The sequence below is a fragment of the Mobula birostris genome, chromosome 8 (assembly GCF_030028105.1).
Source record: "Mobula birostris isolate sMobBir1 chromosome 8, sMobBir1.hap1, whole genome shotgun sequence".
Classification (NCBI taxonomy): Eukaryota; Metazoa; Chordata; class Chondrichthyes; order Myliobatiformes; family Myliobatidae; genus Mobula; species Mobula birostris.
This window is the reverse complement of record NC_092377.1, coordinates 135,097,614-135,125,160: the sequence shown is the minus strand read 5'-3', so window position 1 is coordinate 135,125,160 and position 27,547 is coordinate 135,097,614. Positions and strand designations below refer to the sequence as shown.

Here is a 27,547-nt window from a genome sequence, read left to right as displayed (position 1 = left end):
TTTTCATGATCAGCAGTCTAAAATAAGATATACCCAAAAGTATTCAGGAAACACAATCTTTGTTGTGCTGTGTTAAGGCTGTTAAGTTAGTTGTAGATGGTGTCTGGTACAAGCAGCATTTTAATGGGGATTCCCTATTATTTAAAACAATGTTTCCCTCAATTTGAGATTGGTGGCATGGTTTACTTAGAATCTAGAACAGTGTCTGCAAGAGAATGAAATCTCCACCTAATTGTTTAAATGTTTGTGTTCTTTGGTGGTTGATGTTAAGCTTGAAATCACTCGCTGCTGTGGGGTTGTCACTGCACTGCTCACGTTCTGAGTAATCCTCCAAGACTCAAGTAGTCTTAACTTGTTGGAGGTCTAAGATTCGAGGTTACTAAATGTCTGCAGTCTCGAGGTCCACCTCACTGAATTGCAGACTGACATGTTGGCAAATACTTAAAAACACAGAAGGTAGTTCCCTAAACCATAGATGGACTGCAATGAATGACTTTATCAAATGCCCACCGATCAGGCCCTCGTGCTGGTGAGTCCTGGAGTTGGATAGATGATCTCAATGCTTGCAAGAGTAAGGGTACACAATCAGCCCTCCATTTGCAAAAGGGAGGCATTCCTGGACAAATGTTTAATTAAGTTAAATTTCATAAAGAAAAACCTAACATTCAGTGTTAGTGGATTTTATTACAGTGCATTCCTGTGAAGAATGGTATATTCTTTATAATAACAAAGATTTGATTTGTGAATCAGACACAGACCCAAAACATCAGAAGGTTTCACCTGGTTTCATTCTGTGACCATCGCTGGTTTTTCATTTTCAGCAAGTGCTGGTTTTGTCCTTTGAGAGTGTTCAGCTGACTCTGGATCAGTTCACTTCTTCAACACACACTCTCTCACATTACCTTTCCCAACATCTTAGTCGTGAGATGAAATGTTATCAGGTAACAGCTTTTTAACTTTACTTTTGACCAATACCTGTTCTAACTTAAACTTTTCACTTCAGAGTGGCAGACATAAACCATGGCCATGTTTCAAAACATCTGTGGGACTTGCACACAACCACTCTTTATCAGACACATTTTGTTAGGGTCCCACCTTTTCATGGAGGCAAATTTCCCAAGAGCCTTAAACCATGAATCAAGTTCACTGACTGCAGCTAGAGCATGCAAATAAGTCCCAGGAGAGGGATAGCAGTGGTCTTGTAATTTTCAGAGGAAGACTGACAAACAGAACCAACTCTTGGGCTACAGATGCACTAGCTCATTCAATTTATTAAAAACTAGTCAAGGTACTGACAGAATGATCACATTGTTCTCAGTCAAATGGAATTATCTTCAGCTGGAATGAGTCTGTACTCCCCCACATTGCCTCTAACGGTCTAGTGATGAATCTTGGACTGACGACCACAAACAGCAGCATCACTGGGTGAGAATACAACAGCTAGAGAATGGCACTTGCTGCTTGGAATGTTGCAGCTTCTTCGGGAGTCCTTAGGTATTGCTCAATTTCACTGTCTGATATCTCCTCCTCCCCAGTGGTTGGATTACTGCAGCTTCTCTCCAGCTCCAGGTTCAGATTCCTCCTCTTTGTTTGTGTGAGGCATGGAGGGAGGAAAACCGGCGCAGAGCGTTTCCGACTCGACCCTGTCTCCGGTGCCTGGTGATAGCTACTGTTCTCGCCAGCTGCTGACACACATTCTTCCTGTGAATCTGTCTGTGCACTTGTGCTTTCAGTCCAAACGCAGTCAAGTGTCTGTCTCAGTAATAAAGTGCGATGGCGAAGAATATCGCCAGTATATTTCACCACAGTTTTAGCATCGACTTGCTGACCTCTCAGCCAGGGCAGCTGCGATGCTAGCCTGATTAAAACACCAGTGATCTCTTTCAACCGCTGAGAGGTGGGTGGTGGCAATGTAATTCCAGCCAGCTTGCAAAACCTTCCCATGCTACACTTCAGACGATGCGCAGGGAGCAAGGACTGCCAAGCCAGATAAGCTGCTGCTGTGATGATGGGGACAGGGTGTCTCCCTGTCACCAGCCACGTTTCACTGGCCAGTTCCACCAACTGCACTGCAAGATCCACCACCTTGTCTTTATCTTCTAAAAACTGGGGCGGAATCAACCTGGAATTCTGGAACAGATTAAACCTTGAAAGAGAATAGAAATGAGTCAGAGGGGTCAGAATGACCAAAAGCCCAAGTGCCCTGTCTAAGAGTTATGTCGTTATCTTCAAGCTAGCACAAGCAATCTGCTGAAGGGCAGTACGAATAAGCCAGGTAACTACAGGCCCGTAAAGCTTACATCAATTGGTATGGAAACTATTGAAAAATGATCAGGATTTATCTACACTTAGAATTATCTATCATCAGGATTTACCTACACTTGGAAAGGTAGGTTTGATTAGGGATAGCATACCTTTATCTGTGGGAAATCATGTGTTTTTCTTAAGATAACTAAGCAATGACATATTGCATATATTGTCTATATTAACCTTAAGGTCTTTAACAAGATCCCATATGGCAGGCTGATCAGAGTCACATAGCATTCATCCCAACTGGCCCATACCAATGAAGATGTCCATCTAAGACAATCTTATTTGGCCCATATCCTTCTATGCCTTTCTCATCTATGTACCTGCCAAGTACCTTTTAAATATTGTTAATGTATCTACTTTAACCACTTCCTCTGGCAGACTATTGCAAGAAACATAAGATTATTCTAGTAGGTGATTTTAACTTTCCATATACTGACCGGGAGTCCATACTGTAAAAAGGCTACAGGGGATAGAATTTGTCAAATGTTTTCAGGAACGTTTCCTCCAGTCCATAGAAGTCCCAAAAATAGAGGGTGTGATACTTGATCTGCTATTAGGGACTGACAGGGCAGGTGACAGAGGTTTGTGTAGGGGAACACTTTGTATCTATTGATCATCAGATCATTAACTTCAAAGTAAATATGGAAAAAGATAAGCCTGGCCAATGAGTTGAGATTCTAAATTGGAGAATGGACTACTTTGATGGTATCAGAAAGGATCTGACAAGTGTGGATTGGGACAGACTGTTTTCTGGCAAAGGTGTACTTGGTAAGTGGGAGGCCTTCAAAAGTGAAAGTTTTGAGAGTACAAAGCTTGTATGTGCCTGTCAGAATAAAAGGTAAAGTTAACAGGTTTAGAGAACCTTATTTTTCCAAGAGATATTGAGGTCCTGGTTAAGAGAAAAAATGAGATGCATAGTAGGTAGGAACAAATGAGGTACTTACAGAGTATAAGAAATGCAAGAGTACACTTAAGAAAGAAATCAAGGAGGACTAAAAATCATGAGGTTGCCCTAGCAGACAAAGATGAAGGAGAATCATAAGGGATCACACAGATATTTTAAGAGCAAAAGGATTGCAAGGGACAAAATTGGTCCTCTCAAAGATCAGAATAGTAATCTATGCGTGGAGCCAAAAGAGATGGGGGAGATCTTAAATGGACCTCTTGCATCTCTTTACTCAGGAGTCTATAGAAGTGAAACAAAAAAAAACAGGAGCGAGGTCATGGGCCCAAAACGGATTACAGAGGTACGCTCTGTCCAGTGGCCACACATTTTAATTCCACATCCCATTCCCATTCTGACATGTCTATCCACGGCCTCCTCTACTGTAAAGATGAAGCCACACTCAGGTTGGAGGAACAACACCTTATATTCCGTCTGGGTAGCCTCCAACCTGATGGCATGAACATTGACTTCTCTAACTTCCACTAATGCCCCACCTCCCCCTCGTAAAACATCTGTTACTTATTTTTATACACACATTCTTTCTCTCACTCTCCTTTTTCTCCCTCTGTCCCTCTGAATATACCCCTCGCCCATCCTCTGGTTCCCCTCCCACCCTTGTCTTTCTTCCCGGACCTCCTGTCCCATGATCCTCTCGTATCCCTTTTGCCAATCACCTGTCCAGCTCTTGGCTCCATCCCTCCCCCCTCCTGTCTTCTCCTATCATTTTGGATCTCCCCCTCCCCCTCCAACTTTCAAATCCCTTACTCACGCTTCCTTCAGTTAGTCCTGATGAAGGGTCTCGGCCTGAAACATCGACTGCACCTCTTCCTAGAGATGCTGCCTGGCCTGCTGCGTTCACCAGCAACTTTGATGTGTGTTGCTTGAATTTCCAGCATCTGCAGAATTCCTGTTGTTTGTGGATTACAGAGGTAGAGGTGTTTGCTGTCTTGAGGCAAATTAGGGTGGATAAATCCCCAGAGCCTGATAATGTGTTCACTTGGACCACATTGAGGCAAGTGCAGGAAATATTGGGGCCCTAGAAGAGAGATTTAAATCCTCCTTAGCGACAGGAGAGGTACCGGAGGATTGGAGGATAGCTAATGTTGTTCCATTGTTTCAAAAAGGCTCTAAAATAAACCTGGAAATTATAGGCCAGTGACCCTGACGTCAGTTATGGGAGAAGTTATTGGAAGGTATTCTAAGGGACCAGATATATGAGTATTTAGATAGACATGGGCTGATTCGAGATAGTCAGCATAGCTTTGTGCGTGTTAGGTCACGTTTAACCAATCTTACCAGGAAAGCTGATGAAGGCAAGGCAGTGGGTGTTGTCTATGTGGCATTTGACAAGGTCTGGCATGAGAGGTTGGTCAAGAAGGGATCATTCGGTTGGCATTCAAGATGAGGTAATAAACTGGTTTAGATATTAGTTTTGTGGAAGAAGCCAGAGTGTGGTAGTAGAGCCAGAGTGCCTCTCTGACTGGAGCCCCGTGACTAGTTGAATTCTGTAGGGATCGACGCTGGGTCCATTGTTTGTCAAAGGATCAGCAAATTTGCAGTTGACATCAAGATTGGGGGTGCAGTGGACAGCAAGGAAGACCATCAGAGCTTGCAGCGGGGTCTGGACCAGCTGGAAAAATAGCAGATGGAATTTAATGCTGACAAGTGCGAGGTGTTGCATTTCAGTAGGACCAACCAGGGTTGGTCTTACACAGTGAACAGTAAGGCACTGAGAGCATGGTAGAAGAAAGGAATCTTGGAATACAGATCCATAATTCATTGAAAGTGGCAGCACAGGTAGATATAGTCATAAAGAAATCTTTTGGCATATTGGCCTTCATAAATCAAAGTACTGAGTACAGGAGAAAGGATGTTATGTTGAAGTTGATGTTGGTGATGCGTAATTTGAATTATTGTGTGCAGTTTTGCTCACCTACCTAGAGGAAAGATGTAAATAAGGTTGAAAGAGTACAGAGAAAGTTTATAAGGATCTTGCCAAGACTGGAGGATTTGAAGTTATAAGTAAAAATTGAATAGGTTTAAGACTTTACTCCTTGTAACGTAGAAAATTGAAGGGAGATTGGATAGAGGTATACAAAATTATGAGAGCTTGTTCCACTGAGGTTGGGTAGGACTACAACTAGGTCATGAGTTAAGGGTGAAAGATGAAAAGTTTAATGAGAACATGAGGGGAAACTTCTTCACTCAAAGGAGTGTGTGGAAGAAGCTGCCGCGCAAGTGGTACATGCAAGCTCAAGTTCACTGTTTAAGAGAAGTTTGGATAGGTACATGGATAGTAGGGGTATGGAGGGCTATGGTCCCAGTGCAGGTTGATGGGAGTAGGCAGTTTAAATGGTTTGGCATGGACGAGATGGCTGAAGGGGAATGTTTCTCTGCTGTACTTCTCTTTGACTCTATGAGTCTGATTTCCATCTTCCATTGCTTTGTCAACTTTCCCCATTGATTTAGATCCTGTTGTAGGCTTCACTGTGCACCGCACCACCATTTTCAGCGGTATCCACACCCACCTAATTTTCATCCAAATGTGATAAACCTTTAATCACCATCAAAGGTATCCATTTAACTAGCTCTCCTTGCATCCCATGGAATCCAACTTGCCATTGCAGCCTACTAGGCGGGACACTATCAAAGATTTTACTGAAATCCATATAGATAGTCTTCCACCCTGCCCTCACCAACCTTCTTGGCCAATTCTTCCAAAATCTCAATCAAATTCACGAGACATGATCTTCCACGCACAAAGCTGCAGTGACTATCCTTAATCAATCCATCTTTCCAAATGCTTGTATAATTTACTCCCTCCATTAATTTACTTACCACATGTGTTAGGCTTTCTGGTCTATAGTTCCCAGGTTTTACTTTGTAACCCTTAAATAAAGACACAGCATTAGTCATTCTCCAGTCAATCTTCTAGTACTTAAGCCATGACTAATAATGATGCATATATCTCAGCCAGGGCTCCTATTGTTCTCTAGCTTCCTGTGTTCTCGATTTAGCTGATCATACCATAGAAATTTATCCACCTGCAAATGCCTCCTCTGCAGTAATACAAACTATCCCCAAGAGATCCCCATTAACTATCTCAAGTTCCAAAGTTTTCTTATGCTTCTCCACAATAAAAAAAACAGTAGAAATACTGATGACCTCAGTCTCCATACTAACGTGTTCACTTTGACCTTTGATGTTCAAGTCCTTCTCTTAATATACTTATAAAATCTCTTGAGATTCTCCTTCATCTTCTCTGCAATATCTATCTTATGGCTTGTTTTTGCCCTTCTGATTTCTTTCTTTGAGTACACTCCTGCAACCCCTATACTCCTCCAAGGATTCAGTTGTTCCCAGTTGCCCGTACCTGACCCATGCCTCCTTATTTCTGACCAAAGCCTCAATATCCCTCATCATCCAGGGTTCCATACTCCTGCCAGCCTTGTCCTTCACTCTAATAGGTACACACAGATTTTGTTCTTTCAATATCTTACTTTTAGAAGCCTCCAGAAGAAGCAAGAGGTTGTGGCCAATAGAATCCCAGGAGAAATGGTAAATTAGATCCAAAAGTGGCTTGGTATTAGGAATAGTGGGTCAAAGTAGAGGGATGCTTTTCTTATTGGAAGTCTGTGACCAATGATGTGAGGGTCTCTGCTCAGACCATTGATTGTTGTGATAAACATGAATGATGTCATTGTTATGTAAATATGGGGAATGATAAGTTTCTCAGCGATAGAAACTTTGGTGGTATTGTGGGTAGTGAGGAATTTTGTCTAAAGGTTTCAGCAGGGATCAGATGGAAAGTTGAATGGAGAATTAATTGCCAGATGGAACTTAATCCTGACAAAGGTAAACAAGACTAGGTCATAAACAGTAAATGCTAGTGCCCTAAGGAGTGTTGATGAACAGAGGGAGCTTGTAGTATGTCTATGTTTCTGGAAAATGTATGTGTTAAAGATGTATATAGACTACTTGCCTTCATGAGTGATAGCAGGGGCTACAAGAATTGCAAGATTTTTTGCAACTTTAAAAAATGCATTTGTTAAGCCATTCCTGGAGTATTGTGGGCTGCCACACTACAGTTAGGAGTTGAATGTGCTGGAGAGGGTGCAGCAAGGATTCATGAGAACGTAGTTTGATTTTAAGCAGTTAGAAAGAAAGAGACTGGATAGGCTGGGTGTGTTTTCTCTGAACAATGACTTGATGGAATGCATAAAGTTGTGAGGGGAGATGGGTGGATAGTTAGGCTCCCCTCCTATATATGTCCTAGCCAAGAGTGCACAGGTGCAAGATGAGGGGGAGAAGGTTTAGAAAACAGAGTGTGGTTGGAAAACACTGCCTGTGGTGGGGGAGGCAGAGGTTCTTGTGGCATTAAAGAAGCACCTAGAAAGTACTGAAATCACCAAGGTTTAGAAAGACTATACACCTATCAATGTAGATCAGAATAATGGACTGCATGACTACAGTGGGCCCTAGGGCCTGGTTCTGTGGTGTACTGGGAGTTAGAACATAGATTTCTCATAGGTAGTGATTTGGATACCATGATTTGAATATTCTGCCCTATCACCAGGATGGCAGATTGAAGACCATTAGCACTTGAATATTTAGCCTTAGAGTTCACCGCTAGCCTCATCACTGGTGGTCCTTTATCGGTAAACTGAGAGCCAGCTGGCAGGATAGAGTCAGGAATGGATTGGAGTATCTGTCAGTGATGTTAAGTGTTAGGAATATTTCTCCTGAATCAATAATTTGTGGGCAGATGTTAAGGGCATAATGGTCACATTTCCACATCTCAGGATGCAGATGATGCTTCACTGCTTGAAGTATATTCTAACGAGAGTCTGCACTTATCCAAGTTAAGTACTGTTTGCCAGTGTACAAATGCTCAACTTTCAAGTCTGCAGGGAAAGTTCAGAAATGATAGCAAATCTGAAATTTCCACTACAGAGATGTTGAACGACTAATGAAGGGATAGCTGAAGCAAGTAACATGCACAGACATCGTTAAAGGTCCATTGAGAATAGGAACAAAAGCTGTTTTGCTTTGTACAACTCCACCGCTGGATTTGCACGGAGCTGCCTTTGACTTTAGTTCCTTCACATTATGTTCAGGATTTTGAAAGGTTATAGATGAAGGACATCTTATTTAACAAGACAACAAAATAATTTGCAACTATATCACTTAGGACCTTAAAATTTTGGGATAAGACAACATCCACATCAGATTCTGCCTGAGGAGGTTGTAACCCAAAGGCTGAATACTTTACATAGTTTCAGGGAACCCGTCCCTCCAGTGGTTGCTTCCTCCTTTACCTTTTCCCTCTCCTAATAATTCCACCTCTCATTCTTGTCCCCTTTTCCTCATTCCCACTCCCTCCCCAACCAGCACCCACCCTCATCCCTACCAGGGTCCATCCATTCATGACCCTCCCCCCCAACACCTTTTACACACACACACACTTACACTTCATTCACAGATTCAACCCCTCACCCCTCCAATCTGGTTCTACTTCCATCTGCCAATAATGTCTCCCCTAATAGTTTCCAGTCTCACTTTCCCTAACCAGATTCCAGCACTGCCAGGAATAAATAGAGTGGACAGCCAGCATGCCTTTTTCCCCAGAGCGGCCATGGCCAATGTGAGAGAATTTTAAAGTGACTGGAGAAAGGTATGGGTGGTATATCAGATGCAGGTTTTTTCTTTACAGTGGGTGGTAAGCGCATGGAAAAGACTGCCAGGACTGGTGGTAGAGGCAGATACACTAGATACATTTAAGAGTCTCCTAGATGGGCACAAGGATGAAAGAAAAATAGGGGGCTATGTATGGGGGAAGGATTGGGTTGAACTTGGTTAAAAGGTTAGCACAACATGGACCGAAAGACCCGTACTCTGCTATACTGTTCTACGTTATTTTACACCCCTCCTCAGTCTACCAGTCACCTTGGCCCCTGTCTTAACACTCCACTTCCTTTTTATACTGGCCATCTCATCTCTCCACTCTCAATCCCCATGAAGGGTTTTGACCAAAAATGTCGACAATTCCCTTGTCCTGCACCATTAACCACATACCTCCAGTCAGGCTAAATCTTAAATCTCATGGATGAGCCTCCCATGAGGGACCTCGTCAAACACCTTACTAAACTCCACGTAGGTAACATCCACAGATCTACAGTGCTTTCATCAATCACCTTTGTCACATCCTCCAAAGACTCAAATCAAGTTAGTTATGCATCACCTGCCTCGCACAAAGTCAATATGACTGTCCCTAACTAGGCCATGGTTTTCCAAGTGCTCATTACTCCTATCTCTAATGATCCTCTCCAATATTGTCCCTACTATTGACCTGAGACTCATCAGTCTATACTTTCCAGGATTACCACATACAAAATGGAGCAGGAACTTAGCAGGTCAGGCAGCATCTATGGACAGGAATAAAGAGCTGACATCTTGGGCTGAGACCCTTCATCAGGACTGGAAAGAAAGGGGGAAGGCGCCAGAATAAGGTGGCAGGAGGGGAAGGATAGGTGAAGCCAGGTGAGGAGGGTGGTTGTATGAAGTGAGAAGTTGGAAGGTGGTAGGTGGTAAAGGGCTGAAGAAGAAATCTGACCAGAGAGCAGTATGTACCATGGGAGAAAGGGAAGGAGGAGGTGATAGGCAGGTGAAGAGTAGGGGTAAGAGGGGAGCCAGAATGGGGAATGTTAAAGGAAATAAGGGGAAAAGAGGGAGAAATTAGTGCAAGTTGGAGAAATCGATGTTCATGCTGTCAGGTTGGAGGTTACCCAGATGAAATACGAGATGTTTTTACTTCAACCTGAAAGTGGTCTCGTCATCACAATAGAGGTGGCCATGGACCGATAAATTGGAATGGGGAGTGGATGGCCTATCATTTTAACCTCACCTGTAAGTAGGGAGGACACAAAGATCTTGGTCAAGGCCCCAGCGATCTCATTTCTTGCTCGCTCAATGACCTGGTGTATACCCCCTCCCATCAAACCCTGGACACTTACTTCGTTTTTCAAGAGACTTAACTCTACCCTTTTCCAGATCTCAAGATGCATTGGCACACTCCACACTGACCTCACTAGTATCCATGTCATTCTCCTGGGCAAATACTGATGTAAAGTATTAATTTAGACCATAAGACAAGGAAAAGAATTAGGCCATTCGGCCCATTGAGTCTGCTCTGCCATTTCATCATGGCTGATCCATTGCTTCTCAACCGCATTCTTCTGCCTTCTCCCTGTAACCTTCCACACCCTGAATAATCAAGCACATATCAACCACCACCTTAAATACACCCAATGACCTGGCCTCCATAATCACCTGTAGCAACAAATTTCAGATTCATCACCCTCTGACAAAAGAAATTCTTCCCCATCTCCATTCTAAATGGCTGTCCCTCTATTCTGAGGTTGTGCACTCTGGTTTGAGACTCCCCTACAAAAGGAAATGTCCTCTCCACATCCACTCTAACTAGGCATTTCAATATTCAATAGGTTTCAATACGACGACTGGAGCTGATGGATTTGTTGCAGCCTTCATCCGCCTTCAAAGCCGTTGAGTTCGAAGTAACTTCGTCCGCCTGTTCCACCGTTGAGGTCTTGGTTGGATTGTTCTTTGTCAGGGACCTCACCCTCGACCTTACCACCATGCGTGACCCTACCAGGAGCATAGCTCCAGACGGCATTGCTCTCGGGATCACAGAACCACACAAGCCTCTCCACCACGACAAGGTGACAATCCACAGAGAAGCCTGTTATGGAAGTACCAATGCCCTTGAATGGAAAATCCTACAAAAGGCAGTGGACACAGCCCAGTCCATGACAAGTAAAGCCTTCCCTTCCATTCAACACAACCACAGGAACTGTTGCCACAGGAAAGCAGCATCCATCATCAGTGACCCCCATCACCCAGGTCATTCTCTCCCCTTGAAGCTGCCATCAATAAGGTGTGAGCCACGGGACTCACACCTGTAGGTTCAGGAACAGTTATTACCCGTCAACCATCAGAGGAGATAACTTCACTCAACTTCAATTGCCCCATCGCTGAAATGTTCCCACAACCTATCGATTCACTTTCAAGGTCTCTTCATCTCATGTTCTCAATGTTTATTGCTTACTTAGTCATTTTTATTATTTATTTCTTTATCTATTTGCACAGTTTGTTGCCTTTTACATATTGGTTGAACACTGAAGTTGGTGTGGTCTTTCATTGATTGTATTACGGTTATTATTCTATTATGGATTTATTCAGTATGCCTGCAAGAAAATGAATTTCAGGGTTGTAATGGTGTCATATGGTGCGTTAATACTAATTTTTTTGAACTTCACAGGGTGAATTCTATCATACTATGATCACTGCCTCCCAAAATTTCCTTTACCTTAAGCTCCCTAATCAAATCCAGTTCATTACACAACACCCAATCTAGAATAGTTGATCCCTAGTGAGCTCAACCACAAGCTGCTCTAAAATCATCTCATGGGCATTCTACAAATTCTCTCTTGGGATCGAGCACCAACCTCATTTTCCCCATCTACCTGTAAATTGAAATTCCCCCATGACAATCATAACGTTGCCCCCTTGACATGCCTTTTCTATCTCTCGTTGTAATTTGTAACCCACATCCTGGCTACTGTTTGGAGGCCTGCAAATAACTTCCATCAGAATCTTTTTATCCTTACCTTTACCTACAAGAACTCTACATCTTCAAATCCAATGTTACCTCTTTCTATAGATTTGATTTTATTTTTTACCAACAGAGCCACGCCACCCAGCCCCGTCTGCCTACCTGCCTGTCCTATCAATACAATGTGTAGCCTTGGATTTTTATCTCCCAAATATAATCTTCATTCAGCCATAACTCAGTGATGCCCAAAACATACCTACCTGCTAATCTGTAACTGCACTATAAAATTATCTACCTTATTCAGTATATCGTGTGCGTTCAAATACAATACCTGAAGTCCTGTATCCTTCACCCTTTTCGATTTTGTCCCTTTTTTTTTTACACTGAAACTCAGCAATTATGCCCTATCATCTGCCTGTCCTTCCTGAGTCTCACTACACACTGCCTCTGCTTGTAAACCAACAGACCTATCCTCAGCCCCATCACTCTGGTTTCTATTCCCCTGCCAAATTAGTTTAAACCCTCCCCAACAGCTCCAGCAAACCTGCCAGCGAGAATATCAGATCCCTTCGGGTTCAAGTGTGACCTGTCCTTTTTCTACAGGTCATACCTTCCCCAATGATCCAGAAATGTGACACCCTGCCCTATGCACCAGTTTCTCAACCACACATTTATCTGCCAAATCATTCTATTCTTACCCCCACTAGTGCATGGTACAAGCAGCAATCCAGAAATTGCTACCCAGAAGGTTCTGCTTTTCAGCTTTCTACCTAGCCCCCCAAATTCTCTCTGCAGGACCGCCTCACTTTTCCTACCTATGTCATTTAGGAGTCACCCACAGAACTTCTGCCTCCAAGTAAATGCCCCCTCCCCCAACTTCAAAGTAAATTTATTATCAAAGTACATATATATGACACCATATAGAACACTGATATTCATTTTGCTGGGCCCAGTGCAGGTCCTCTGAAATGATAACAGCGTGGGGGGGTTGTGGAGGGAAGAGGATTGATGTTCTTGTTGCCATTTGCATGATTTGTTTTTTTTTGGGGGGGGGCTGGATGTTTTCCTTTGAAAGGGTTCCACGGCTGTCAGTGAAGATGAATCTCAGGGCTGTGTACTGCAGACATATTTTGATAATAAATCTACTTTGAATCCTTTGAACTTATAATTGCTGACCATCTCCACTCTGATGAGGACGAGCTCTGGTTTCCTCCTCCCGACGTCAATAATCAGCTCCTTTGTCTTGCTGACATTGAGTAAGAGGTTGTTGTCGTGGCACCACTCAGCCAGATTTTCAATCTCCCTCCTATATGCTGATCCGTCACCATGACGGCAAACTTGAACATGGCATTGAAGCTGTACTTAGCTCAGGTGCTTGGGTCCATGGCATTCGCAAGGGCGAGGGTGAGCAGCCAGAAGTATATTGGCACCAATGACATAGGTAGACAAGGTGAGGAGGTCCTGAAAAGAGATTTTGGGATGCTCGGTAGAAAGCTGAAAAACGGGACTTCCAGGGTAGTAATCCCTGGATTGCTGCCTGTGCCACGCTCCAGTGCAGGTGAATGTGTGGCTGAAGAACTAGTGCAGTGGTCAGGGGTTGAGATTTATGGACCATTGGGATCTCTTCTGGGGAAGGTATGATTTGTGCAAAAGGGATGGGTTACACCTGAACCCAAGGGGGTCCAATATCCTTGCAGGCAGTTTTCCTAGAGTTGTTCAGAAGGGTTTAAACTAATTTGGCAGGGGGTTGGAAACCAGAGTGATAGTGTTGAGTATGAAGTAGTTGGTTTACAAACAGAGGCCCTGCGTAGTGAGACTCCTAGCAAGGAGAGGCTGATGATAGAGCAAAATTGCAGCCAACAGTGGCAATGTAAAAGGTGGACAAAATCGAAATGGGTGAATACAGGAATTAGGGTGTTACATTTGAATATGCATGCAGAAAACAGAAAAAGACAGATGAACTTGTAGCACAGTTACAGATTGGTATATATGGTGTTGTGGGCATCACTGAATCATGGCTGAAAGAAGATTATAGCTGGGAGCTTAATATCCAAGGATGCACACTGGATCGAAAGGACAGGCAGGCAAGCAGAGAGGATGGTGTGGCTCTGTTAGTGAAAAAATAAAGAGGTGACATAGGGTTAGAAGATGTTGAATTGTTGTGGGTAGAGCTAAGGAACTGCATAGGTAAAAAGACCCTGATTGGAGTTATATACCAGACCCCCAAAACAGTAGTAAGGCTGTGGTCTACAAATTACAACAGGAGATAGAAAATGCATGACAAAAGGGTAATGTTATGATAGTCATGGGGGATTTCAATATGCAGGTAGATTGGGAAAATCAGGTTGGTGATGGATCCCAAGAGGGGTAATTTCTAGAAAGCCTATGAGATGATTTTTTTTTTAGAGCAGCTTGTGGTTGATCCCACTAGGTGATTAGCTATTCTGGATTAGGTGCTGTGCGATGAACCAGAATTGATTAGAATGCTTAAGGTAAAAGGACCCTCGGGGCAAGTGTTCGGAATATGATTGAATTCACCCTGAAGTCTGAGAAGAAGCTAAAGTCAGAATGTATCAGTATTACAGTGGAGTAAAGGGAATTACAAAGGCATTAGACAGGAGTTGGCCAAAACTGATTGGAAAAGAACACTGGCAGGGATGATGGCAGAGCAGCAGTGGCTGGAATTTCTGGAAGCAATTCAGAAGGCAGAGGATAAATACATACCAAAGAGAAAGAAGTATTCTAAAGGTAAGATGAAACAACCATGACTAACAAGGGAAGTCAAAGCCAACATAAAAGCAAAAAAGAGGGCATATAATAGAGCAAAAATTAGTGGGAAGTTAGAGGATTGTGAAGCTTTTAAAAACCAACAGAAGGCAACTAAAAAAGTAATTAAGGAAAAGGTGGAATAAACTAGCCAATCATAGAGGATACCAAAATTTTCTTCAGATACATAAGGTGTAAAAGAGAGGCGAGACTGGATATCAGACTGCTGGAGAGGGAGTGATGGGGGACAAGGAAATGGTGGACAATCTGAATAAGTATTTTGCATCAGTCTTCACTGTGGAAGGCACTGGCCGGATGGTGGAAGTGTCAGAGTGTCAGGGGTCAGACAATTGTGAAGTTGTATAACTAGGGAGAAGGTTCTTGGGAAACTGAAAGGTCTGAAAGTAGATAAGTTACCTGGACCAGATGATATACACCCAGGGTCTGAAAGAGGTAGCTGAAGAGATCGTGGAGGCATTGGTAATGAACTTTCAAGAATCACTAGATCCTGGAATGGTTCCGGAAGACTGGAAAATTGCAAATGTCACTCCACTCTTCAAGAAGGCAGAGAGGGAGAAAAAAGGAAATTATAGGCCAGTTAGTCTGAACTCAGTGGTTTGTAAGATGTTGGAGTTGATTGTTAAGGATGTAGTTTTGGGGTACTTGGAGGCACGTGATAAAATAGGCCATAGTCAGCATGGTTTCCTCAATGGAAAATCTTGCCTGACAAGTCTGTTGGAGCTCTTTGAAGAAATAGCAAGCAGGATAATCAAAGGAGAATCAGTTAATGTTGTGTACTTGGGTTTTCAGAAGGCCTTTGACAAGGTGCCACACATGAGGATACTAAACTAGTTAAGAGCCCATGGGCTCCCAGCTTTGATCCTCAATCCAATCTCAGGTGCTCTCTCTGTAGAGTTTAAATTTTCTAGATAAGGGTAAGACTAGTGTGAACAACAGGTGCTTGATGGTGAGAATGGACCCCATGCTCCCTATGACTCTTAGCAACCCAAACACACATCCTCTGCTCCTACATAGCTTTTCTTGTTCCAGGTGGTCTCTGTTCCTTTCCTATTTACAATGCTCTAATGTAGTCTTCTAAGAAATTATTGACCTGTGCTATCTTGAAATAAATCCAATAGCTTGGCACTGGGTAAAATATGGTGGGAAAGAATTTCCTCCCCTTCCCACACCAGCACCATTCAGTTGGCCTGGACTTTCTTCCAGATTTTCATGACCCCTGTAAAGACAGGTTGAGTGCCAACTAGATCACAACAACTGGATGAGAGTTGAGGGGTCCAGGCCATGACTTGACCAACCATTTGAAATTCTCATGTTATAGCACCTCATTTGCAGGTCTAGAGCAACCAAAGTTAGCCTTGGGCAGAAAAGGATTCATTTCTGAATGACTGTATGATTGTATTTTACACACAGTGCAGTATATGGTGGCTCTGTCTTCACTATTCTGTGTACCAATGAGCCTGCTCTGAATGCAGAGCACAAAACCAGCGAAGCTGTACCCATCTGCATGTAGGTTAATTCACATTGTGAGTGGGAGTTCAGCTGGGATGACAGAGTGAGAGGATTTACTAACCCATTGCAGTGAGTTGTCACCAAATCCTTCAGGCTGAGGGTGGGAACATCCAGCTGCAGTTCTTTCACCAGCTGCAGGTAGACAGTCGAGAAGAGGGTGGCTTCCACATGGAGGAGGGAACACAGGGTGCCCATGGTCAGAGGCCAGTTATGCTGTCGACAGGCGATGTGAATACAGCAGCCCACCAAAGCCTCTTTCTTCTCCAGAGCGACATGCAGGAAGTCATCATGATCATAGGCTCGGACATAAAGCTCCATGGCTGTGTCCTCCACAACTGGACGCAGACGGAGAATTTGGCACAGGTCACGGACCCGCCTCATACCTAAAGACAGACACAAACCTAGTCAATCACAGCGGAAGATAGATGCTTCCAGTGCTAGCTACTATGCCCAGACTCAATACAATAACCCAAAAACTGAGATAGTCACTTCTCAGGCCAATAGAACATAATACGTGTTTCTGTGTACACATGTGTACAGTGGGAGATGTGGTGTGCAGGGCTACAGCAGTTATAGAGTGATACAGCCATTTTGCCCAACTCGTCCATGTCACCCAAAGGTCATCCTGAGCTAGTTCCACTTGCTTGCATTTGGTCTGTTTCCCTCTAAACTTCACCTATCCATGTATCTGTTCAAATATCTCTTAAACTTTGTAGAGGCAGGTACAATTACCTCTTCCACGGCAGCTCTTTCCCCATACTGATACTAGCATGGATAAAGCATTGGCTGATTGGCAGGAGGCAAAGAGTGAGAATAAAGTGATCCTTTTCTGGTTGGCTGATGGTGGTCAGTGGTGTTCCACAGGGGTCTCTGTTGGGACTGCTTCTTTTCACATTGTATGTCAATGACTTGTACGACGGAATTGATGGCTTTGTGGCCAAGTTTGCGGACAATAGGCGGAGGGGAAGTAGAGAAGCTACGGATGGACTTTAGACAGATTAGGAGCGGCAGATAGAGATCTGAGGTGCAGAGGGACTTGGGAATCCTCATGCAAGATTCCTTAGGGGTTAAATTGCAGGTTGAGCCGGTGGTGAGGAAGGCAAATGTGATATTAGCATTCATTTCCTGAGGACTAGAATATAAAGGCAAGGATGTAATATTGAGGCTTTATAAAGCACTGATGAGGCTTCACTTCAAGTATTGTGAGCAGTTTTGGGCTGCTTATCTACGAAAGAATATGCTAACACTGGAGAGGTTCAAAGGATGTTCATAAAAGTAATTCCATGATTGAAAAGCTTGTCATATGGGCAGCATTTGATGGCTGGGCTTCTACTCACTGGAATTCAGAAGAATGAAGGGTGACCTCATTGAAACCTATCAAATGTTGAAAGGCCTCGATAGAGTACATGTGGAGAGGATGTTTCCAATGGTGGGAGTCAAAGATCAGAGGACAAAGCCTCAAAATAGAGGGGTGTCCTTTATGACGGAGATGAGGAGGAATTTCTTTAGCCAGAGAGTGGTGAAACTGTGGAATTCATTGCCACAGCAGGCTGTGGAGGCCAAGTCATTGGGTACATTTAAGACACAGGTTGATAGATTCTTGATTAGTCAGGGCATGAAAGGATACAGGGGGAAGGCAGGAGATTCGGGCTGAGAGGAAAAATGGATCAGCCATGATGAAATGGCGGAGGAAACTCTATGGGGCAAATGGCCTAATTCTGCTCCTATGTCTTATGGTCCTCTGGTCTTGATCGCATTTTAAAAAGTACTTGGATAAGACATAAGCCTGCTGGAATGTGAGATAGGACTGAAGAGCTTACTGCTGGAGCAGCTCTGTTCAATTCCCTGACCCAGGCGGTAACTACAGTGTTTTCTTAAGAATTATACAAGTAGGGTTTTCTAATAACTGAACAGGCACGCAGCTAACTGTAACTCCTTTGAAAATCTCATTGGGACAGAAATATACACAATACCCAGGGCAGTAACAGTGACAGGGCCAAATACTGATGGCATTCCCTGCTTGACATGCTGAGATCTCACTGCATTTCTTCACTTTCTCATTCCATACCTCATTTGCTGTTCCTCTCCGTGCCTTGTGGCACATCGGGCAGCAACCTGGCCGCTTCTTTAGCATTTGTCTGTTTTTACGAAGCCGAGTTGCTAGCTCGACGCTCAACCCACAACCCAGCATGGATGGAAGGCGTGCAAGGAGCCGGCCAGACTCGAATCCGGTGTGGATGCCACTACCCCTCCAGCCGGATATTCCACATCTTACCTTGTACTTTATTCCGACAGGGCTTCTTCGCTTCAGCTGTGCTCTCGGTGAACTTCACTGCTGTGGATTGGAAAAAGTAAACTCAACAACAGGGATCGAATAGGGAGCGTCTCCCGTGCAGAACAATTGATTGATAAACCTTGACAAGGCACAGGGTACTGGCTGATAGTCTTTACCCTCGATACCCCACAGATCTCTTCACTGTGATCAGGTACAGGAGCCCAGGGCGTTTAGGTCCTCTCTCTAATTAAGGGATTCTCAGCTAGTAACAACAGAAAGCATGTTTAATTCCCTTCCCTCTAATCCAGACATTACTGGGTCAAGAAATACAAAAGAGAAAACCTGCATGTGCTGGAAATCCAAGCAACACACACAAAATGCTGGAGGAACTCAGCAGGCTTTTCACCCTGCTTGCTGAGGTCTGATCAGACACCCAGCGCATCTAGAACCGAGAAGAGCACAGGACAGGAATGCACAGCCCATGATATCGTGTTGAAGTAATCGAGCTAATGACATTGTTGTTCCATAAACCACGATACAGCAAAAAGCTTGCCCTGCAAACTCTTCTTACAGATCAAATCACTACACAGTGCATTGACTTAGAACAAAGTAAAACAATAACAATGCAGGACAAATTATAAACACTACCAAAAAAGTGCCATGCAGATAAACAATAAAGTGCAAGAGCATAACAATGATGATTGAGAGGTCTAAAGTCCATTCAGGAGTTTGACGACAGCAGGATAGAAGCTGTCCGTGAGCCTGGTGGTACGTGCTTTCAGGCTGTTGTATCTTCTGCCTGATGGAAGAAGGGAGAAGAGAGAATATGTGGGGTGGGTGGGATCTTTGATTATGATACAGTGAGATACGGTGTGGAACAGGGCCTTCTGGCCCAACAAACTGCCTTTTTAACACTAGCCTATCACAAGATAACTTATAATGGCCAATTAACCTACTAACCAGTATCCTTTTGGATGTGGGAGTCGAGAGAGGAGAGGCTGGTTCCTGCGATAAACCCTTCAGCTTGCACAAGGTCCACATGCCTTCTGCACTGCATATTCATAATCCTTTAAACGCTTCTATCGTATCTGCCTCTACCACAATCCTGGCAGCGCACTCTAGGCCCCACCACTTCGTGTGAAGAAAACTTTTCCCTCACAAGTCCTTTGCACATTTCCACTCTCACCGTGCCCTCTAGTAACAGGCAATTCAACCCTGAGAAAGAGATATCAGCTGTCGACTCAATCTCAGCCTGTATTCATTTTATGACCTTCTGTCATCCCCTCAGCTCTGCCACTCCAGAGAAACCATCCAAAATGTGCTCCTTGTAGCACGTGCACTCTAATCCAAACAGCGTCCTGATAAACCTCTTCTGCATTCTCTCCAAGGCCAACGCATCTTGATATCACAAACAAGAGAACAATCTGTAGGTGCCGGAAATCCAAGTAACACACACAAAATACTAGAGGAACTCAGCAGGCCAGGCAAAGGCCTTCCAGGTGAGGTGGCACTTCACCTGTGAGTCTGTTGGGGTCATATACTGTGTCCGGTGCGGCCTCCTGTATATCGGTGACACCTGACGTAGATTGGGAGACCGCTTCACCCAGCATCTACGCTCCATCTACCAGAAAAAGCGGGATCTCCCTGTGGCCACCCATTTTAATTCCACTTCCCATATGTCCATCCATGGCCTCCTCCGCTGTCGTGATGAGACCACACTCAGGTCGGAGGAACAATACCTATATTCTGTTTGGGTAGCCTCCAACCTGATGACATAAGCATCAATTTCTCAAACTTCCGGTAATACTATTTTCCATCCCCTTTTCCCTCTCTCACCTCATCTTCTTGCCAGTTCATCACCTCCCTCTGGTGTTCCTTCCCCCTTTTTTTCTTCCATAGCCTTCTGTCTCTTTCACCAATCAACTTCCCAGCTCTGTACTTCACCCCTCCCCGTCCAGGTTTCACCTATCACCCTTGTGTTTCTCTCTCCCCTCCCCTCCCCCCCTTAAATCTACTCCTCAGCTTCTTTTCTCCAATCCTGCCGAAGGGTTAGACCCCAAGATCGGTCTGACATTAACGGTGCTAAGGGTCCCCACCGTTAACTTTACACTTGGTGCCCCGAAACGCACACTGTATCCCTCGATCAGAAAGCAGAACAACTCCTGGAGTAACCAGCTCCGAGCCGAGCCTCTTACCTTGGAGGAAAGTTTCTTCGGTCCGTGTTGTAGTGAGCAGCCCCTCGGTCAACAGGAAACCACATTCGGTACACACCATGTGGTTCTGGCTGTAATGTGTGTCTTCTTCCACTGCATCAGATCCACACTCAGGGCACCTGCTCCGCTCAGCCATCTTCACACTGAAACAGAGACAGAGCGGCTGAATCCCTCCACGTTCTCAAAGGCCAAACAGCAAGTACCGGCACTCTCCCAGAGAGAGAACCGAGGAAACGGAAGCCCTGGGAGCACAGGCCAAACTTCAGCACCTCAGTTTGCTATAAAATGTCTGCAAGAAGTTTCGTGAAAGTTGGAACTCTCGAGCCACACACAAAGGGTCTCAGCCCACAAAGTTGACTGTTTATTCCCCTACATAGACGCCGTCTGACTTGCCGAGTTTACACCACACACTGCATTTGCAAAGCAAACAGCATTGTGAAGGACCCCACACACCCCTCTTACAAACTCTTCTCCCTCCTGCCATCTGGCAAAAGGCACCGAAGCATTCGGGCTCTCACGACCAGACTATGTAACAGTTTCTTCCCCCAAGCCATCAGACTCCTCAATACCCAGAGCCTGGACTGACACCAACCTACTGCGCTCTACTGTGCCTATTGTCTTGTTTATTATTTATTGTAATGCCTGCACTGTTTTGTGCACTTTATGCAGTCCTGGGTAGGTCTGTAGTCTAATGTAGTTTTTGTGTTGTTTTTACGTAGTTCAGTGTAGATTTGGTATTGTTTCATATAGCACCATGGTCCTGAAAAACTTTGTCTCGTTTTTACTGTGTACTGTACCAGCAGTTATGGTCGAAATGACAATAAAACGAGACTTGACTTGACTTGCATTCCTCCAACGTGTTTCCTGTCCTATCACCACACTCTGTGGTTCTGGCAACAGCCCGAGCCGCAGCAGCACAGTCTGACACTACTACAGCTAAAGGTGGAGTTCAGAGTTCAATTCCAGCGTCCTCTGGAAGGAGTTTTATGTCCTCCCCATGAACACCCCAGCTGCCTCCGGGTGCTCAGGTTTCCTCCCACAGTCCAAAGACCTACCGGTTAGGAGGCCAATTGGTCCAGTGATTAGGTTAGTGTTAAATAGGAGGGTTGCTGGGCAGTGCACCTCCGTGGGCCAGAAAGCCCAGTCCCGCATTCTAAGTAAATAAAATTAAATATCTATTTTGAATGTGATCAATGAAAGCATCTCCGTTGCCTTGCTGTAAACCAAAATGCCAAAAGTTCACCCTTCCACCATAAGTTCCTGCTCCCCAAAGTGTGAGAATGGTGCCTGCTTGCTGCGTTCCCTGACACAGCAAAGGCAGCCTCCCAGAACTGCACAGTCCCCAGGGTGGCTCTCACCACGCCGCCACACAGCTGTGACAAGACACTCTCTCACAATGGGGAGGTGATGGGGAAGGGTGGAGAGGGGACACACAAAATACTCTGCAGATGCTGGGCTCAAACAACACGCTGGAGGAACTCAGCAGCTCGGGCAGCATCCGTGCAAACGATTAGTCAACGTTTCGGGAAGAGGGTGCGAGAATCCCCGAATTTCGGACTGACCGTGTAACGGGAGGCGAGCCGCTCTCCCGAGGGGTCCGGCCGGCTCCACGAAACTTCCAGCACCTCGGCCTCCTGTCTGCCCGTCACAAAGATGGCTCCGGGTCCGGAAACGTCCTGTTCCGGTTTGCCCGTCAGAAAGATGGCGGTGGCGCCCCCATGTGATCTGCTGGCAGCGAATAGCGAGCCGGCAGCATCTTTTTAAACGTCAACATCACTTGAATATATACAAAAAGTAGAAAAAATGCACGGCTTCCTTTGCATCCAGGGTCTTTCAATCGGTGCATTCAGCAGCCCATCCATAGGCAGCTTTCGCACATTGTACGCAAAGGATTGCACTAACACCTGGAGAGTATAACCACCGCCTCCTGAAGTGTTTAAGACCCAGCGCCCGGTCTCTCAAGCGGCGCAAACACCTTGGACTGCAGGCCCTCTCCGCACAGCCTCGGCAGTGGCTGCACCGAACTCCAGTGTGACCCTCACCTCTACATAGGCTGCAGCCTGGCATTCCCAAGCAGTTGTACTTCCTTACGGTTGTAAAAAATACGAGGTTGTGATAGTAGGTGATTTTAACTTTCCACACATTGGGAATCCCATACTGTAAAAGGACTGGATGGGACAGAGTTTGTCAAATGTGTTCAGGAAAATTTCCTTCATCGTATGTAGAAGTCCCAACAACAGAGCGGGCGATGCTGGATCTGCTATTGGGGAATGAGACAGGGCAGGTGACAGAAGTTTGTGCAGGGTAACACTTTGCATCCAGTGACCACAATGCCATTAGTTTCAAAGTACTGTAAATATGCAAAGAGAAAAGTCTGGTCTGCAGGTTGAGATTCAAAATTGGAGAAAGGCCAATTTTGATGGTATCAGAAAGGATCTGACAAGTGTGGATTGGGACAGGCTGTTTTCTGGCAAAGGTGTACTTGGTAAGTGGGAGGCCTTCAGAAGTGAAATTCTGAGAGTACAAAGCTTGTCTCTGCCTGTAACAGGTTTAGGGAACCTTGGTTTTCAAGAGATGTTGAGGCCCTAGTTGAGGGAAAAAAAACGGGTTTGTAGCAGGTAGGAACAAATGAGGTGCTTATGGAGTATGGACCAAAATACTCATTTCTGTGCTGTAGTTCTTCATGACTCTAAGTACCTGTGTGGTAAACCATGTATATATGTTGTAACTGGGTTACCTGTCTGGACACACCCCTCTGCTGACTGCCCCTGTGGCTCCTCCCACAGAGTCCTGTATAAAGGTGTTCGCCTTGCCCCTCCCCCTCAGTCCGGGGGCAGACGCTCACTGTGGAGGTCGTATTGTACAGCGAATAAAAGCCTTTCAGTATTTTACCAAACCTCAGTCTTTTGGAGTAATTGAAGGTGCTTCAATTTTATTCGCTGTACGTTTTAAAACATGGAACAGGCCTTGAGACCAGAAAAATTAGACCTCGATCCGCAAATGCCTGACGCTGGAAACGCTTTCGAACTCTGGCTGGCCTGCTTCGAAGCATATCTAGAGGAGATTAAAGCGACCAACCCTGTAGTGAAGCGCAGAGTTCTACTCTCCAGGGTCAGTCCACGGGTTTATTCGCTGATCAGAGACCAGCTGAACTACGACGGCGCGATCTTGGCTGACGTCCCCGGGGCCAGTGCTGCTCCGGAAACATGCGAGGAGCAATAAATACTCCCCGATAGTCGAGAGGGTTCACTTACTTCATGCGAACCCCCAGTATGCCTACGTGGTTTTACCTGATGGGCAGGAGGACACGGTCTCCATCCGGGACCTGGCACCCGCAGGAGCTCTGGGCCCCTACCCTGAACACTCTGTGGTGACTATTGACCCCGTACCCACCAATGTATGTACCTACGAGACACCGTGCACCCCAAACCCTATACAGACACCACACGACACTCCCATACCGGGAGCGACGCACACGCACAAGGGATTACCGACGCCTAACGTGCTGGCACCTGAAGTCAGGCCGGAGCCAGCACAACCGCCATCGCTGGTGCAATCACCGCCGGTGCTACGTAGATCACAGCGACGGACTCGACCGCCTGATAGACTTAACCTGTAAATATACTTCTTGTAAGTATTGTCAGTCACTTCACCCCGCGGGACTCGTTTTAAAAAAAAGGAGGGGTGAATGTGGTAAACCATGTATATATGTTGTAACTCGGTTACCTGTCTGGACACACCCCTCTGCTGACTGCCCCTGTGGCTCCTCCCACAGAGTCCTGTATAAAGGTGTTCACCTTGCCCCTTCCCCTCAGTCCGGGGGCAGACACTCACTGTGGAGGTCGTATTGTACAGCGAATAAAAGCCTTTCAGTATTTTACCAAACCTCAGTCTTTTGGAGTAATTGAAGGTGCTTCAACCTGTAAAGGTATGAAGTGTCCTCAGTGGAGCAGGACACCAGTATCTGTGCAGTATATCGACATCCCGCCGGCTGGACGAAATCTGCACTGTGTCCCCTCAGACCGAATATCCGGAGTGCCATTCAATTCCAAGTCCTCCCGACCCGTTAGATGGAGAGCGCATGAACTGCGGAAGGCTGTTGGGGCTGTTCTGTGAATTGAGGAAAGCTGATGGGGAGACAGTGATGTCAGGAAATGAATTAAAGATTGGGAGTTGAACACAATATTGTGATGGATGGTGTAAGATTTCTCTACAGGTCCTATGTACCAACACACTAAAAAAATGCAGTGATGCCCTGAGACAGTAGCTGTTTTCTGAACTAGTCCCTCAGCTGCAGTTTTATCTTGCACATTGTTTCAGTTCCTCTTAATTAAAGTGACTAAAATACCCGTCCACATTTCAATCGTCCCATCGCAGATGCGTGTTTCCTCTAACCTGACCTTGAGAGATCAAGTTCTTTCCCCTGGTACTCCTTGCAGCACGCTGTTGGTAACCAGCCCAGGGGTGCAGCAGCTGATCTCTGCCCCAGGGAGATTCCACCTGGCACTGTTGCCATGGAGAATGAGCCCGGTAATTCCTCCAGGACGACTGCTGCCACAGTGTAGAGGGAGGATGGGCAGCTTTTGCTATAACGAAAGACACATTTTCTTGCAACTCATTCCACACACACACTACCTCAGAAAAAAAAGTTGCCCCTTAGGTTCCTATTAAATATTCCCCCCCATCAACTAAACCCCTCAAATTCTTTATTCCCCAACGCTGGGGAAAAGACTGAATACATTCAGCTAAGGACTCGGAAGACAGTTTGCGAGAGTGGGCAAAGATGGGGCAGATGGAATATAGAGTATGGTCATGCAATTTGGTAGAAGGAATAAAACCACAGACCATTTTCTAAATGGGGAGAAGATTCAAAACTCAGAGGTGCAGAGGGCCTTGGGAGTTCTCGTACAGGATTCCCTAAGTGTTAACTTGCAGGTCAAGTCAGTGGTAATGAGTGCAAATGCGATGTTAGCGTTCATTTCAATAAGACAAGAACATAAAAAGAAGGATGTAACACTGAAGCTTTATAAGGCACTGATCTGACTGCACTTGGAGTATTGTGAGCAGTTTTGGTCCCCTTGTCGAAGAAAAGATGTGGTGACATTGGCAAGGGTCCAGAGGAGGCTCATGAGAGTGATTCTGGGAGTAAAAGGGTTAATTTATGAACAATGCTGGATGGCTCCAGGCCTGTACTCGATGGAATTTAGAACCCATCAAATATTGAAAGGCTTAGACAGGGTGGATGTGGAGATAATGTGGGTATGAAGGGAAGGCTGGTACAGAGTTCTGAGTTGGATAATCAGCCATGATCATACTGAATGGCGGTGCAGGCTCGAAGGGCCAAATGGCCTACTCCTGCACCTATTTTCTATGTTTCTATAAGAAATGCAAGAGAACACTTCGGAAAGGAATCAAGAGTGCTAAAGGAAGGCAAGAGTTTGCCCTAGCAGAAAAGGTGAAGGAGAATCCCAAGGGATTGTACAGCTATGTTAAAAGCATAGAAACATAGAAAACCTACAGCACAATACAGACCCTTTGGCCCACAAAGCTGTGCCAAACATGTTCTTACCTTAGAACTACCTAGGCTTACACATAGCCCTCTATTTTTCTGAGCTCCATGTACCTGTCCAGAAGTCTCTTAAAAGACCCCATTGTATCCGCCTCCACCACTGTCACTGGCAGCCCATTCCACGCACTCACCACTCTCTGTGTAAAAAACTTACCTCTGACATCTCCTCTGTACCTACTTCCAAGCACCTTAAAACCGTGCCCTCTCGTGTTAGCCATTTCAGCCCTGGGAAAAAGCCTCTGACTATCCACACGATCAATGCCTCTCATCATCTTGTACACCTCTATCAGGTCACCTCTCATCCTCCATCGCTCCAAGGAAAAAAGGCCAAGTTCATTCAACCTATTCTCATAAGGCATGCTCCCCAATCCAGGCAACATCCTTGAAAATCTCCTCTGCGCCCTTTCTATAATTTCCACATCCTTTCTGTAGTGAGGTGACCAGAACTGAGCACAGTACTCCAAGTGGGGTCTGACCAGGGTCCTATATAGCTGCAACATTACCTCTCAGCTCTTAAACTCAAACCCATGATTGATGAAGGCCAATGAACCGTATGCCTTCTTAACCACAGAGTCAACCTGCACAGCAGCTTGAAGTGTCCTATGGTCTTGGTGCCCAAGATCCCTCTGATCCTCCACACTGCCAAGAGTCTTACCATTAATACTATATTCTGCCATCACATTTGACCTACCAAGATGAACCACCTCACACTTATCTGGGTTGAACTTCATCTGCCACTTCTCAGCCCAGTTTTGCATCCTATCAATGTCCTGCTGTAACCCCTGACAGCCCTCCACACTATCCACAACACCTCCAACCTTTGTGTCATCAGCAAATTTACTCACCCTTCCCTCCACTTCCTCATCCAGGTCATTTATAAAAATCACAAAGAGTAGGGGTCCCAGAACAGATCCCTGAGGCACACCACTGGTGACCGACCTCCATACAGAATATGATCTGTCTACAACCACCCTTTGCCTTCTGTGGGCAAGCCAGTTCTGGATCCACAAAGCAATATCCCCTTGGATCCCATGCCTCCTTACTTTCTCAGTAAGCCTTGCACGGGGTACCTTGTCAAATGCCTTGCTGAAATCCATATACATTACATCCACTGCTCTACCTTTATCAACGTGTTCAGTCACATCCTCAAAAAATTCAATCAGGCTTGTAAGGCACGACCTGCCTTTCACAAAGCCATGATAACTATTCCTAATCATATTATGCCTCTCCAAATGTTCATAAGTCCTGCCTCTCAGGATCTTCTCCATCAACTTACCAACCACTGAAGTAAGACTCACTGGTC

General features: G+C 45.2%; 2 protein-coding genes across 2 annotated transcripts in view; one reads left to right on the top strand and one right to left on the bottom strand.

Moving 5' to 3' along the window:
• LOC140201736 (FHF complex subunit HOOK interacting protein 2A-like) overlaps positions 1 to 12,953 on the top strand; it is an 87,179-nt gene extending 74,226 nt beyond the window's left edge. The window contains exon 17 of the mRNA XM_072266338.1: positions 10,762 to 12,953. Within this exon, the coding sequence (XP_072122439.1) occupies positions 10,762 to 10,786 (25 nt within the window). The 3' untranslated portion in view covers positions 10,787 to 12,953. The remainder of the gene's footprint in view (positions 1 to 10,761) is intronic.
• On the bottom strand, positions 637 to 22,314 carry brf2 (BRF2 general transcription factor IIIB subunit). The gene is made up of 5 exons (XM_072266340.1): positions 22,238 to 22,314; positions 20,658 to 20,818; positions 18,463 to 18,522; positions 16,249 to 16,570; positions 637 to 2,146 (listed from the first exon to the last, which is right to left on the bottom strand). Exons 2-5 carry the CDS (start codon positions 20,809 to 20,811, stop codon positions 1,441 to 1,443), a joined length of 1,242 nt encoding a protein of 413 aa, XP_072122441.1. The 5' UTR covers positions 20,812 to 20,818; positions 22,238 to 22,314; the 3' UTR covers positions 637 to 1,440.
• Positions 22,315 to 27,547: the final 5,233 nt, after the last annotated feature.

Coding starts and splice junctions, on each gene's coding strand:
- brf2 (XM_072266340.1), bottom strand. CDS start 20,811: ATGGCTGAGCGGAGCAGGTGCCCTGAGTGTGGATCTGATGCAGTGGAA. Junction 16,571..18,462: donor CTGTCGGAATAAAGTACAAG/GTAAGATGTGGA, acceptor GTCTGTCTTTAG/GTATGAGGCGGGTCCGTGAC. Junction 2,147..16,248: donor GTGACAACTCACTGCAATGG/GTTAGTAAATCC, acceptor TTCTCTTTCAAG/GTTTAATCTGTTCCAGAATT.